General features: G+C 48.4%; 1 protein-coding gene across 1 annotated transcript in view; it reads right to left on the bottom strand.

The window, feature by feature from the left end:
- CBS (cystathionine beta-synthase) overlaps window positions 1-8,548 on the bottom strand; it is a 32,092-nt gene extending 23,544 nt beyond the window's left edge. The window contains exon 1 of the mRNA XM_007947266.2: window positions 8,358-8,548. Coding sequence (XP_007945457.1) covers window positions 8,358-8,548 — 191 coding nt within the window. The remainder of the gene's footprint in view (window positions 1-8,357) is intronic.
- Between the last annotated feature and the right edge of the window lie 2,581 nt (window positions 8,549-11,129).

Below are 11,129 nucleotides of genomic sequence, written 5' to 3'. Positions count from 1 at the left end.
GTCTGTAGTTAACAGCATAGCTAACCTGGGTTGACAACTGCAATGCAGAGAATTACTTAATATGGCCTTTCTAGCCACAGCCTTTGTAACTTCCACCAAATTACTGGTTGGTACTGTGCAAATGAGGTGTTCATGGCCCACCAAAGGGATTGGACAGCATACTAATAATGCATATAAGGTTCATGGCACCCTTGTGGGGGTGAGACCACACAAATAAGGTGTATGGAACCCTAATGAGGGGACTAGTCAGTTGTGTCATCCTGCTAGGCTTAAAATGAGCCATTCCAGAGGCAGACAGACAGACCAACTACCATTGAGAAGAATAGACAGGAATAGAACATGTCCTTTGGACTGGGGTTTCTGTGCTGGGAATCTCCTAGACCCAAGCGACAGAAAACTGCAGCACCAGAGACAGTGAGAGATTGTGAGAAGCAGTGACAGAGAAACATCAGTAGCAGAGGCAGTGCAACCAGAACAATGCACGAGGGCACAGTGGGCTTCCTGGCAAGAAAGCCGAGCACCTTCAGGCAGGAGGCTTACTGGTGGAGTGGGGAGCCTCTGGATACTTATTGGCAGTGCTAAGGAGCTTTGTAACACTTGGCTCAAGCAAGGCAGTAGTGAGGCCAGCCCAAGAGGCCAAGGGCTAGCCGGTGTCAGAATTGGTAAAAAGGGTGGAGGTATGCTTGACCCCTGCCTCACAGGATTCAGCCTTGGGCTCTTGATTCTTCTTCCTCCTGATGAAGTTAGAAGAGGAGGTCTAACACCACCCTCCTCTCCCCCAACCCCGTCATTTTTACAACAATATACTCTGGTTATGGTAGATGTTTTCACTGGGAAAGCTAGGTGGTGGTACCTAGGACCACTTTGGATTATTTCTGCAACTTTTTTTGAGTCTTAAATTATTTCCAAATAAAAGAAGTTAAAATAAAACAAACACTGACTTAAAATAACCACCACAGATCCTGGTCCAGCTCTTTTAAAAGTCATTCCTGGGAATTTCAAGTCCCTTCCTTTCTCAACATGTCCACTGCTGGGACACCTACTTGTCTGTATCATTCTTTGATCAAAATAGTGGTGCAGACCTGTGATAGTTGGAGCTGTGTGTCAACTTGGCTGGACCCCAGTTCTGTGTGGTTCTTCCCATGATAGGATCAGATAACTGTGTTCTGAGTGGCCAGTCTGCCCAAGGGGAGTTTCCCTAGGGGTGTGGCCTGCTTCCAAGATATCCAGGGACATCCTGGAAAGAGACACATTCTTTGAGGGATTGGAACCCTGGTGTGTGGACTACAAACTTCCGTGAGTGAGCAGCCCACCGCTCAGCCTGGAGATCTTGGATTCGTCTTTTGTTGGAGTCAACAACCAGTGTACTGCCCACCAGCCTTGAATTTCTCGGCCCCCTGCGCTTACGGAAGCTAAGGCTGCTACCAGCCTGTTTCCTCCAGAGACTTGGACTTGCCGGCTTCTATACACTTGTGAGCCATTTTCCTAAGATAAATTTCTCTCTCTCTCTCTCTCTCTATAAATATATATATACACTTTGCTGGTTTTTGTGTTTCTCTAGAGAACCCAATCTAACACAAGACCCCAGGACAGAGACTTTGCAGAACTTCCCACCTACAGTGACAATGACTAACACACCCAGAGGCTCCACTCAAGACAAAAGGGCAAAGAACCTGAGTTGTAGTTGCACTTAGCTTGGGTCCAGGGTCAGGGCGATTCCCAGGTAGAGTGCCAGGCTCAGAACTGATTTCCTTTTCTGAGGCCACCTGTGTCCATTTATTCTGATGTCACCACCCAGCTCATCATTGCACCCCCCACCACCTCCCCACAAGGGGCGACGAGTGACAGGTCAGATTTTGCCTGGGTAGCATTTGCTTGTGTGCAAACTTCAACACAGGCAGTTTCCTGAAAACGTACCCCATGAGGGAAGGAAGCCCATCCCAAGTAGTGGATAGAATTTATTTTCTCACAGTTCAGGAGACTAAAAGTCAAATTCAGGGCACTAGCTCTAGGGTAATTCTCTCTGGGTGGGAAGATCCTTGTCTCTGAAAATGTTTATTCCTGGGTTCCTTGGTGATCTCAGCATCTACCTTTCCCCTATTCCTCCTTGCTCGTGCTTGCTTCTCTCTCTTATAGGCTACCGTGGAGTCGATTCCAACTCATAGTGACTCTATGTGACAGAGCAGATCTACCATATTGGGTTTTTCACTCTGTAGTCTTAACAGGAGCAGGTCAGCAGATCTTTCCCCTGTAGTACCACTGGGCAGGTTCAAACCTCCAGTCTTTTGGTTAGCAGCCAAGCCCTTAATTGTTGCACCACTAGGGCTCCTTGTATGTGTTTAATTTGCTCTTTTTTATACCTCCAAAGTCATTAGGTTTAGGTAACAACCTACACTGCTAATGCCTCATTAACATAACAAACAACAACAAAAACCCTATTCACAAATGGGATTACATCCATAGGTATGAAAACCATACCTGTTGCCAAGTCAATACCAACTCCTGGCAAACCCATATGTTACAGAGTAAAACTGTTCTCCATAGGATTTTCTTGGCTGTAATCTTTATAAAAGCATATGGACAGGCCTGTCTTCCAAGGAGCTGGTGGGTGGATTTGAACAGCCAACCTTTAGGGTAGCAGCCAAGTCCACACTGCTTGTAACACCCAAGCTCCTTTTTCCCCAGGAACACAGTTAGGATTCCAACACATATTTTGAGGGACAAAATTCAATCCGTAACACCAGGTACAGATGCCAATTCTAGGCCCCCTCTATCTCTGTGCAAGGGGTGTGCTCACGGAATACCTACCTGGGAACATACACAACCAACCTGGTTTCAAGAAATGCAACTGCTTCCAAACACCTTACAGTTCTAACTTGCCTCTGTGTGGTGTTCAAACAGGTGAAACCAGTCACCTTTATAGGAGTTGGTTAACCATGCGTATTCCTTGAGTCCACCCTAAGATTGACCCAATGGGTCTATAGTTCCTTAGGTGGTTGGCAGCAAAGGGGCTAAGGGCTGTTTAGATTAACATTTTAACAAACCAGTAGCCCAGGAACAAACCAGTAGCAACCTGGAGAGCTTGGTACTATGTTCAATTCCATCCTTCTAAAGTAGTAAAGAGAGTCCTGCTTCTCCCTAAGGATGCAGACAGAGGAGGTAGAGCAGACCCCTACCCCATGTGGGACATGGGAGGGGCTCTCTCCTCAGCTGTCCTTAGCAAGGTGAACAGAGGAAAAAGTCTGATGGGATGAAACATGGCCTGGAAGGCGGAGGTTCCTGACCCCGGAAACCCCTTGAAGGGTTGAGGCAGGGGTCCTGACCCTAGAGCTCATCTGGGGTGTTCATTAACTCAGTAAAAGCTAGGGAGGCCACAGAAAACAGCCTGAACCTTAACATGGGGGAGGGGAGGGCTAATGGCTGGCTGAGTCATCCCACTTGTGGTAGTTATGTTTTTGTGTCAACTTGGCTGGGCCTGGTTGAGGGGCTGGGAAGTTGGTGGTAGTTATTCCCCATGATGAGACTGGCAATCAACTCCATGGTGGGATCTACCACAAGCAGCTGAGACCTGCCTTTGGATGTGGTCTGCTTCCTGTATATAAGGAGAAGCCCTGGGAATGGTCTCTAGCCTATGGCATGCTTGGACCCTGCATGTAGCTGTGTCATTGCTCAGCAACCTGCTATGCTCTGCCGACCTTGGGACTTACAATGGACTTAATGGCCTGCCATGTGGTTTTTGTAATATTGGGACTGTGCCTTTTGACTTGTGAACCTTGGGGCTTCTCCGACTCAGCAGCCAGCAGTTGTCTGAGTGAAGAAACGCCTCTAGCTCCAGTGGGCCAGGAGCAGGAGGCAGAGCAGACCCCAAGGTTGAGGGGGGCTTTCACCCATCCCCTAGAGCCTAGCACTTTGAACTTGGACTTAAAACCTCCAAATTGTAAGACTAAACTCCTGTTTGTTAAGGCCATCCCATTTGTGGTATAGACCAGTCAGAGTGGCACTAGGCAACCAGAACACCACTCCCTCCAGGAGAGCCAGGGGAGGAGGATGGAGCAGGGGGTGGTGGGCAGTGGAGAACTAGGGCTTTCTGACTTGGCCTGGGCCAGTGGCCAGAAGTCTCCAGAAACAACCTTAGAGACATGTGGCATGCCAAAAGATAGAATTTACCTGTAAGTCAATGTATGTTCATTTCAGCTCTTTTCACAATAGCCAAAAAGGTAGAAATAACCCAAGTACTCATAAGCAGAATAATGGTTAAACAAAATATGGTCTATACATATAATGGACTACTACTCAGTCATGAGGAGAAAGGAAGTCCTGGTACATGCTACAACATGGCTGAACCTTGGAAACATTAGGCTGAGCAAAATAAGTCAGTCACAAAAGAACAAATACTATGTGACCTCACTTATATGAAATATACAAACATTTAAACCAAAGATTAGCAGTGGTTACCAGGGGTGAGAGGGAGGAAGAAAGGAGTTTTTACTTAGGGGGCACTGACTTATGTTGACAGTTGTAGAACAATTTGGGAAGGGATAGTAGTAACGGTTGTACAACATGAAGAATGTAATCAACGTCACTGAATTTATACATGTAGACATTGTTGACCTGGCAAATGTTTTGCTGTGTATATTTTTACCATACCATAGGAAAAAAAAAAAAAATAACATAATATGTACCAGTGGCAGTCCTGGAGTTTGCACATCTCAATTGTTCTCACCTTGACCACCAGGAGGCCTCTGAGAGGGCAACCCACAGCATCTTAGAACAAACCCACACTCATCCTCATGTGTGGTTATGCACTGCCTTTTCCCCCTGCCCTCTCCCCAAGTCCACCTCAGCCTTTGCTGAACTGGGATCCTCCAGCCAAGATATTCACCTGGCACTTCTAACTATACAGATACCAGGTCAGAGAGGCCTCCCCTACCACCTGGTCCTCACCCTGTCCCACCACCTTATCTGAGTGTCTCCCAGGACTTTCATTATCAGTGATCCCCTGAGACTCTGCCACCCTCCAGGGGGCCTGTCCGTTGCTTGGGGATGTCCTCCTAGCAGATGAGCTCTGGACTTGGGCCGAGCCTACTCTCCACTGACTGCAGACTTTAGTTTCAGGCTGAGACACCAACCAATCCCCCTTCAGGGTTACCAAGAGGATTAACCAGACTATAGGAGCCTAGGTGGCACAGGCAGTTTGACCTGGCAGTTGGCTTCCATAAGGTAACAGCCAAGAAAGCCCTATAGAACAATTCTACTCTGTAATACATAGGGTCACCCTGAGTTGGCAGTCAACTCGATGGTGGCCAACAACAACCAGACTGTATATGAGGCATAATGTATCTTACAATCGGTCAGCATCGCTTCCTCCATGCCCTGGAGTTAGGACTCTCAGGATCTGAGATCTCTCTCCCCCGCCCCACCCTCACTCCAGCACCCACTGTACCAACCCGGCCAGCCTTTCACCCACTGCTCCAGTTTGTTTTGGCAGCCAGGGCTTATCCGTTTGGCTGGTTGCTCAGGTTTGCCTAAGCTCCCAGCATTGAAATCCATTGAACAGTCCAGAGCTTCTGAGTTTGTAAAGCTTCATTTCCTCAACTGGACCATTTGACCAGTGCAGCCTCCTCCCCACCCCTACCTGTTCTGACTTTTAAACAAATGGGATAGCCTCCCCTTGATGATGGTAGCAGTAAGTATTAAACACCTACAAAGTCACATTCTAGGATTCGTTTCTTTTACTTCTGGAACATTTCATCAAGGAACAACTAGTCAGAGATAACTAAGATTTAGGGAACTTGAATTAAGTTTCAGGATGGGGCCAGGGTTTTAATCTTTTTTTTTAATCCATGAATGTATCCCCTAAACCTAGAGCAGGGCACAGAATACAGTAGGTGTTTAATAAAGAAGTGTACAAAGGATTTACACAGGGAAGGAAATTTTCTTTGTTGGTTACCAGGGATGGGAGGAGAGGGAAGAGAGATGGATAATTAAGAGATAGGTTTGATATGGGTGAAGGGGAAAGCAATTAACAAAAGTGTATGACTAGCACAAAAGAAAAAAAGAAGTGTTGACTAAATGAATGTACACTGTTATCTGTTGCAGCTATTTCTAATGATATCATTGTAACATCTAAATACCCAATAACAACAACAAAAAAAACAGAACCCAAACCTATTGCCGCCCAGTCCATTCCAACTCATGGAAACCCCTGTTGCAGAGTAGAACTGCTAATCGTAGAAACAGATCACCAAGCCTTTCTTCCATGGTGCTGCTGGGTGGGTTTGAACTGCCAACCTTTAGGTTAACAGTTGAGTGCAAACTGTTTCTGTTAGGGATTTTTAAATAGGTAATTGTTGTTAGTTGCTGCTGAGTCTATTCCGACGCATGGTGACTCCATGTGTGCAGCATAGAACTACCCCAAAAAGTTTTCAAGCCTGTGGCTTTTTGGAAATGGAACACCAGGCCTATCTTCTGAGGTGCCTCTGGATGGGTTCGAACTGCCAAACTTCAAGCTAGTGAGTGCTTACCTGTTTGTATCAACCAGGAACTCCACACAAACCCACAAAACCCATAGCCATTGAGTTGACTATGACCAAGGTCAGAGAGACCCTTTAAGACAGAGTAGAACTGCCCCATAGGATTTCCAAGGCTGTAAATCTTTACAAAAGCAGACTGCTTCATCTTTCTCCTATGGAGCAACTGGTGGGTGGTGTTGACCTTTTGGCAGTCTAACACGTTAACCACAATGTGACCAGAACTCCTTAGGAACTCCACATAGAGGGCTTAAAAAAAATCATGGTTAATTCATCAGACCACAAAAAGAGCCCACTACAGAAAAAAAAACTTAGTGAACAGAGATGTATTTGTGACCTAGTGTTAGGTAGAAAGCAGTCAGGACCCCAAATACCCAAGTCTGCACACACCCCTCTGTTAGCATGAGACCAGCCAGAAGGACCTGGGTTAGAAATCTCCACTCCATCAGATCTGAGAACATGAGGCTCAGCACATTGCTCATATATCCAGCAAATACTCATTGGGCCTCTGTTCTCTTATGGGCACTGACAGGGACATATCTGGCCTCTCCCACCTTGGTTGACTCATCTATGAAGACCCTCCCCCAGCTCAATCACGACAAGATGATTGCAGGGGTTCACACCAGAGGTCTACAGGGCCATGTAGCTCAAGGGGATTGTTATGGATTGAATTGTGTCCCCTCAAAACATGTTGTAAATCCTAACCTCTATACCTGTGGTTAAGCACTCTGCTGGAACCAAAAGGTCAGCAGTTTGAATCCACCAGCTGCTCTATCCTGTAAGGTTGCTATCAGTTGAAATCGACTCAGCAAGTGTTGTACCTGTGGTTATAATGCCATGTAAGAATGGGTTTTCTTTGTCATGACAATGGGACAGTATTAGTGTAGGGTACGTTTTAAGTCAATCTCTTTTTAATCAAGCACGCAGAGCAGCAGAGCTGGGTGAAGACAGATGCCACATCACAGGAAGATCACCAAGGAATTAGGGAGCAAGGACCTTCTCCAAGAGCTAACAGAAAAAGCCCCTCCCCTAGGGCTGGTGTCCTGAATTTGAACTTCTAGCTTCCAGACTTATGAGAAAATAAATTTGTTAAATCCACCCACTATGCTTCTTCTGTTATGATAGTGCTAGATAACTAAGACAGTGATACTATTCTCCCTTTGAGGCTATTAGGGGTTAAATTGTGTCCCCCAAAAACATGTGTTGAAGTCCTAACTACTATATCTATGAACATGACCTTATTTGAAATAGGGTCTTTGCAGATGTTATCGGTTAACATGATACTGGAGTGGGGTGGGCCCTAATCCTGTGTGACTAACGGTGTCCTTCTAAAATAGGAGAAAAGACACAGAGACAGAGATGGAGAAGGATGCCATGTGATGGTGCATCTCCAAACAAGGAACACCTGGAGCTACCAGAAGCTGAGAGAGAGGCAGGGAGCAACTTCTCCGTCAGAGCCTGCCTGACACTCTGATTTGAACACCTGCCCTCCAGCACTGTGAGATAACAATTGTTGTTCTTAGTTTGTAGTGTGTGTTGCTCAGTTAAGGAGCTCTGGTGATGTAGTGGTTAAGGCATTTGGCTATAGCCAAAAGGTTTGTGGTTTGAACCCACCAGCTATTCTGTGGAAAAAAAGATGAGGCAGTCTGCCTCCATAAATATTTACAGCCTTAGAAACCCAATGGGGGTTGCTATGAGTTGGAATCAACTTGATGGCAGTGGGTTTGGTTTGGTTTTTTGGTTACTCGATTGGTGGGACTTTGCTGGGGCAGTCCCAGGAGGCTCACAACAAGGAAAGAAGGACTGGTGTGATCAAGGGAGACTTACAAGGTGACGTGGTGATGTGGAGACTGGGTGGCAGGCCTGCCCAGCTGCCAGGTGCACCTGCTCGGGGTGTCGGGCCGGATCCATAGCCGCTCGGTCCCTTCCTTCTCCAGGCCCCCATTCCCTGCATGTGCACTTGCAAGATGGGGGCACCCTGCAGCCTCCTGCACTGCCTGGGGTGTCTCATCAGGCATACTGGGGCCTGGCAAAGTGAGGAGACATCAGTTTAGTTCAGTGTTGGCCTTGACACCTTCCGTTTGGGATTGCAGGATCACTGCATCAGGCCAGGCTCATCTCTTTCCAGCCCTCCTGGACATGGGGCTCACCATTCACACAGCCCTGTAAGAACACAGGCTTGAAAACAGAGATACTTCAAGACAGAAGCTGATGGTGGCAATGTATTTTCTAAAATCAGCCAATGAAAATCCTGTGATGCAACTGATTTAACTCAAAATTGGTCATAGAGATGGTGCAACTCCATGGCAGCTAACAATAAAGAAATCTTCATAAAGTGTAGAATTCATTCAAGAATACTGTATCAATATATGATAATGTGTCAATATTGGTAATATAAAACATTAATAGAAGAAACACAGTATGTGTGTATCTATGGGGGAGATATATCATAACTCTACTTTCTGCTCAATTGTTCTGTAAATCAAAGCCATAAAAAATTAAATAATTTTTTTAAAAGTCTCTGGAGCCCTCTGGGGCAACAAACAACCTCAAAGTCAATGAAGGCAATTCAGGGTAGTCTCTGAGCTCAGGCCCATGGCTCCTCCCCAGGGACAGATTAGACCCCACCCCCACCCCCACCCCATACCTCCTCTGCTGTTACCACAGATCAGGAAAGCAGCTTTGTTGCAAAAAGACTAAGTGACCCTGGCAGGGACTGGACTGAAGGTGCAAATGGCTCATCCCTGTGCCCCTTCCCTAAAACCAAAAACAAACCAAACTCACTGCTGTCGAGTGGGTTCGACTCGAGCGACCCCTCCTTGGGTTTCCAAGGCGATATCTCCACGTAAGTGGATTGCCCGATCCTCCTTCCTAGGAATGGTTGGTCGGTTTGAACCGACAGCCTTCTGGTTAACGGTTAAATGCCTTAGGCACTTGGCCGCTAACCAGAAAGCTGACGGTTCAAAACCACGGGCCCCTCCTCTGAAAGAAGATCTGGCAATCTACTTCCGTGGAGGGATCGCTGACTCACAGTCGACTCCACGGCATCGAGTTTGGTGTTTTGGTTTAGGACCAGCTCACCTACCTTCTCCTCTGAGCCTGCCCGACCCCATCACAGAAAGGATAGAGGCTGCCCAGGCTTGTTCACGTTCTCCCAACTCAAGAAGGGGCCAGATGCAAACCAGCCAGCAGCCAGGGAGCTGCTGCGCCTGAGGCAGACGCCTGGGGCGGGAGAAGTGGAGAAGCCCCCCGCCCCTCGCCCCCCAAGTCCTATGTAATTCACTACTCAGGCCGCCTGCGGCTTTTCAGGCAGAATCCTACAGCTCTGCCTGAAGTGTATTAGAACTGTGGTTTTTGCAAAACCTTGAGAATCAGAACGCTTGGTCCTTCTCTTCCCCCAACAAAACGCACCCATTTTGGGAGGCTCACGTTCCCCTGAGGCCACCCAAGGATACCCTCACGTCCCTTTATCCCCACCTTTTATATAGTCTCTACCGTGCTCCTGAGGCGCCTGCAAGAGGGCTATACTCTCATCTTGCAGAAAGTCCCCTGTCCCAGCCCTTCCTCCAGTAACAGGCGACAGCTGGGAGGCGCCCTGGCCCGCGGGGCCTGAGCTCCACTGTGGGACTCGCTAGAAGCGATGGGCAGACCGGCCATCAAACGCGTGCTGACCCGTGCCTGACCTTTGTCTACCTGCCTCTCCCAAGCGCGATCCGGGGCAAGGTAAAGGAGTTGCCAGAAAGACAGGTCTGAATCCAGCCGAATTTCCGCACAATCCAAAGGCGTTCGGTGGGAAGCTCTTATATGGACCCTGGTCCTAGCCAGGACCCAGGGCTAAAGCGCCAAGAGCAGGACACAAGTGCGCCGCCGCCGCCTATCGGGGACCTGTTAACCTGGCGCCACCCGGCCCGTCCTGACACACCTTAAACGGCAAGACCCTCCTGGGGTCATGGAGCCCCGAAAGGCGCCCACGTACACGAGCGCACTCTTCGGCTTAGAAGTGGCCAGTGAGGATCGAGGATGAGGACAGTAACAAACAGTTTTTAAAGTAGGAACTTTCAGTGGGAAACCCAGACGCTACCGAGGATTCGGAGATCGCCGGGCCACAGGCCTCCGGAAGGGGCACTTTTGGACCGCTGAGGACGAAACGCCCCAGGTGGTCCTTAGGAAGCGCAAAGTTTGCGCCCCGCCCCTCCCCAACAGTCCCTCCATTTTTCCAGACTCAGCCACTTGGCCTCGCCTCTGGCCTGGGGGTGCGGGGTTCTCCCTTTCTCTAGGTCCTGCGGGAGAACCCGAGAATGCGCAGGGGTTTAGGGCCCCGCGTTCCCTACGCCCCTCCCCCTGCCACCTCTCGTGCGGTATGCACAATATTTACCACACTGCACCCGAGCACTTTGCGAAACATCTCTCTTATCCAAAATGCAGCGAAAAATCAATGCTTGGCACTGGGCAGCGCATCTCCCAAAATTTTCCACCCTGGGCTCTGCCAGACGCCCCAGAGATTGCGGACCCCTGTGCTGGAGCAGGGGCCTGGCCCACGTGGTCGCCGAGCTCCCAACTTGAAGACTGTCCGGAATGCCTGGGGTGGGAGTGGGGGGT

This window comes from Orycteropus afer, unplaced genomic scaffold (genome assembly GCF_000298275.1).
Source record: "Orycteropus afer afer isolate SDZICR_OR568_19922 unplaced genomic scaffold, OryAfe1.0 scaffold00179, whole genome shotgun sequence".
Classification (NCBI taxonomy): Eukaryota; Metazoa; Chordata; class Mammalia; order Tubulidentata; family Orycteropodidae; genus Orycteropus; species Orycteropus afer.
This window is presented reverse-complemented; position numbering and strand designations above follow the sequence as displayed.